The 4,685-nt window shown below is 32.7% G+C and overlaps 1 protein-coding gene across 1 annotated transcript in view; it reads left to right on the forward strand.

Moving 5' to 3' along the window:
* The window catches only part of cux2a (cut-like homeobox 2a), an 18,880-nt gene that overhangs the window by 5,180 nt on the left and 9,015 nt on the right, over window positions 1-4,685 (forward strand). The window contains exons 8-10 of the mRNA XM_016556189.1: window positions 945-998; window positions 2,256-2,732; window positions 3,924-4,112. Of these exons, the coding sequence (XP_016411675.1) occupies window positions 945-998; window positions 2,256-2,732; window positions 3,924-4,112 (720 nt within the window). The remainder of the gene's footprint in view (window positions 1-944; window positions 999-2,255; window positions 2,733-3,923; window positions 4,113-4,685) is intronic.

A 4,685-nucleotide genomic window follows, 5' to 3' on the forward strand; every position in this document is an offset into this window, starting at 1 on the left:
TGGATGGATGGATGGAGGGATGGATGGATGGATGGATGGATGGATGGATGCATGGATAAATCAATGCATAGATGGATGGATGGATGAATCGAAGGATGGATGGATGCATGGATGAATCGATGGATGGATGAATGCATGGATGGATGGATGCATGCATGGATGCATGGATAAATGGATAGATGGATGGATGATTCAAAGGATGGATGGATGGATGAATGCATGGATGGATGGATGGATGGATGGATGCATGGATAAATCAATGCATAGATGGATGGATGGATGAATGCATGGATGGATGGATGAATGGATGAATGCATGGATGGATGGATGCATGGATGGATGTATGGATGGATGGATGCATGGATAAATCAATGCATGGATGGATGAATGGATGAATGCATGGATAAATTGATGGATGGATGGATGAATGGATGGATGAATCGAAGGATGGATGGATGGATGGATGCATGAATAAATGGATGGATGGATGGATGGATGAATGGATGAATGCATGGATGGATGAATCGAAGGATGGATGAATGGATGAATGGATGGATGAATGGATGAATGCATGGATAAATTGGATGGATGAATGCATGGATGAATGGATGGATGAATGGATGGATGAATGGATGAATGGATGGATGAATGGATGGATGCATGGATGGAGAGATGGATAGAAGGATGCATGGATGGCTGCATTAATTTTAAAGTTTTACTAATTTTGTTGCTTTTAACTTATAAATTTTTTGTTTTTTTAAACATGTCTATATAGTTTAATTTTATTTTACTTCAAGTTAAACCAAATTGTCATTGTCAGTCTTGTCAGCTAGCAGAGTTTGCTTTGTTTGACAGTAAATATTGCTTGTCTAAATAAGATTGTGTGTGTCTGGGTCTTGTTTCTGTGTTTCTGGGCGTCTTCGTCCCGTGGGTTGGTCCTCCAGACAGGAGCTCAGATGACGTGATCAGCAACATTCTGGATCAGAGCCGTCTGGAGAGTCAGTGCATCTCATATCTCGGATCTCACTTTTAAAACAATTTAGTATTCTTTGTAAATATAGAGAGTTATCACATCAACATTTGGGATTTAAATATGGTTAATGCAATTGTTTTAAAATTTTTTTAATATGCTTTTGCATGATGGAATATTATAAGTTCATTCTGATTTGTGTGATTTCTAAAGACCTCTTAAACAGTCATGTAAATCAATATTTGTGTCTAATTTAGTGAATTCAAAACTTTGATTAAGTGAGGTTCATTAATATATGAGGTTTAGTTTCAGTTGTTTTAGTGCATCAAGTTAAACTAAATGATAATAAGAAACGTTGCCTTGGCAACTATCTGAAAAAAAATAAGTTTGATTTTTATATTTAATTTTATTTCTGTTACCATTCATTGCAAGTAAGATTTTTTAATAACTAAAATAACCCTGATTAAAAATGTTTCCTTGCTAACTAAAACTGCAATAAATAAGTTTCATTTGAAGTGCTAAAAGTATTACTTAAACTAGCATGGCAATAACAATAAATGTAATGTAGAAAATAATTTTAAATTGAAATAAGCATTAACTGAAATAAAAAAATGTAAGAAAAATTAATTTTTCAACAATTTTTTTTCCAGAAAATTTATTTTTGTTTATTTTAACCTAACATACTAAATAACTAAAACTGAAATAAAAATAAAAATTAATAAACTATATGACGTTGTTTAGATTTTTTTCAGTTAACATTTTTTTTTTTTAGTTAACGATAATAACGATAATAACATATTTAGAAATGTTATCTTGGCAACTAACTAAAATAAATAGGTTTAGGTAGGAGTACTAAAATTACCTAAACTAAAATGGAAATAAAAATAACTTTAAACTATTAAAAAAGAAATAAACATTAGCTGAAAATACAATAAAATTAAAAAAACTTTACTAATTTTGTTTCCGCTAGTGGCAGCATTTCCATTTTTTGTTTTGTTTAGTTTGAGTAATTTTATTATTTCTAATCATGGTTTTATAAATATATATATATATATAACCATGATTAGAAATGTTGGTAACTAACTGAAATGAGTTGAAGTTGGTATGAATTATGAGTTGAAATAATAAAATCACTCAAACTAAACAAATAAAAATAAATTAAAGCTACAGTATGTAAAAACATTAAAAATATATTGAGCAAATTCAGTGAATTAAAAATTTGCGATGCTAACTAAATCTGAAGATCACCTGAGATTCATTCTTTGGCTTCTGTGGTGTGTTTCAGTGCTGGATGATGATGATGATGATGATGATGATGAAGGCAGCAGATGTCAGCGCGGTGGAGATGCATCACACGACATCATCAGGAACATCCTGCAGCAGGCCAAACATGAGATGCAGACGCAGACGCAGACGCAGACGCCTGCGATGAACGACGCACCAGTCCAGCAGGAAGAGGAGGATTATGGGACACTGGAGCCCAGCGTTCAGTCCCTGGCTGGTTTTGTCCAAAGCATCATCCAGAAGGTCAAATGTGAAATAAATGAAGATGCTGAGCCCTCAGTTTCTCCGTCCTCTGTGAGCCGCTCGTTCCAGACGCTTCCAGCGGATCCGGATCAGACAGCGCAGGGGTTTAAGATGGAGACGCGTCAGAGACCTCGCTCCTGTCCCATCAGCGGCAGCTGTGAGCTTCAGTCTCTGCATCTGGACACGTTCAGCATCACGCAGAGAGTCAAAGAAACTCTCACCGTCAACAACATAGGTTTGTGTTCACTGCATTTAAAGCAAATGATGAACAGAAATCAGAGTTTGTGCTCCAGACATCAGTGACTCCTCGGGTCAATGCTTCATTTTCACCTGCTGGAGCAGAAAACTGGAGAAAAATCCCTCAGAGGCACATGAGCAACATCTACAGACCAGAAGCATTTATTGTTACTGTTAACTAAAATGTTTTTAAATTAACTGAAAATGTTTTTCAATTAAAATTCAGTTTGTTTTCATAATTATTTAATTCAGTAATTTAAATAAACATAAAATAAAATATAAATATTAGATGAAAAACAAACTTAAGTCTTAAACAAAAATAAAATTGTATTATTAAATTATACTTTATTTTAGTATGATTTAGATACTTTTATAATTTTAATTTGATATATATATATGATTCAGTTTTAATTTTAATTTTAAAATTCTAAATAATATTGCTGTGTTTTTGTATTTATTTTTAAAAATGTCTATAATTTATTTCATATAATTTTAATTTTAGTTATTTTAGTTAAACTAAATGAAAATGAGAAATGTTGTCTAGCAGCTAAAATAAAATAAAATAAAAAAATATATTTTTAAATATAAAAAAAAATTAATAAATAAAAAAGCAAATAACTAAATTACAAAAAAATAACTAAAATGAAAATTTAAAAAAATAAATAAAGGCTAATTTAAAATGTTAAAATGCTTTCATTAATGGATATGATTTAAAGAAAACAGTCAATTATATAATTATCATAAATGGGCATGTAATGTACCAAAAATTGTACATTTACATTTGATTTATAATTTCAGTACTTTATTATTTTTTTCATATTTTTTGTTGTTAATTTAATGTTTAAAAAAAAAAAGATCATTTAATTTAAAGAAAGTAAATTGTTGGTTGTATATTTGTTTGATAACTACTTATGCAAGTTTACAAATATTCAGTTTGGTTTGGAGACTAAATGGTAAAGAATGATATGAAAGTTTGCTAATAAAGTCTCTTTTGGTGACTGATGAAGTTGAAAAACTAATTTTTACATCACGAGATATTTTTATATTCATAATATCATATTTCTAAAGAAAAGTGTCGAAAAATATAATTATCATGAAATGTACCAAAAGATGTACATTTACATTTAATGTTTAATCTGAATGTATTTCTATGTAGTAGTGCTGTTCCTGATTGTTGTTGTTCTGGCAGGTCAGCGCGTGTTTGGTGAAGAGGTTTTGGGTTTAACACAAAGCTCTGTGTCTGAACTGCTGTCGCACCCCAAACCCTGGACTAAACTCAGTCTGAAGGGAAAGGAGAACTTCATTCGGATGCATCTGTGGCTCCAAGACCCCCAAAACATCCAGAAGCTCAATGCTATGAAGAAGACGGACCACAGAGGTAAATGTGTGCTTGATTTACTCTTCCTCAGTCCATCTGAGATGTGGATGAGTTTGTTTCTTCATCAGGTTTGTAGAAATGCAGCATTGCATCAGTGTCTCAGCAATGGATGCTCTGCAGTGAATGGGTGCCGTCAGAATGAGAGTCCAAACAGCTGATAAAAACATCACAATAATCCACAAGTAATCCAGTCCATCAGTTAACATCTGGAGAAGACAAAAGCTGAAACAAATCCATCATCAAGACGTTTTTAACTAAAACACGAGTCCATAACGCTTCCTCCAGTGAAAAAGTGCATCTCCTGTTGTCTCTCACATCAAAATCCAGCTACATATTTGTTTAGAGCTATTCACTGGAGGAAGCGTTATTATGGATTATGGATTCGTATTTTAGTTAAAAAACCTCTTGATGATGGATTTATTTCTTCTCCAGATGTTAACTGATGGACTGGATTACTTGTGGATTATTGTGATGTTTTGATCAGCTGTTTGGACTCTCATTCTGACGGCACCCATTCACCGCAGAGGATCCACTTGTGAGCAAGTGATGTAATGCTACATTTCTCCAAATCTG

Source organism: Sinocyclocheilus rhinocerous, unplaced genomic scaffold, assembly GCF_001515625.1.
Source record: "Sinocyclocheilus rhinocerous isolate Xijiao unplaced genomic scaffold, SAMN03320098_v1.1 scaffold737, whole genome shotgun sequence".
NCBI lineage: Eukaryota > Metazoa > Chordata > Actinopteri > Cypriniformes > Cyprinidae > Sinocyclocheilus > Sinocyclocheilus rhinocerous.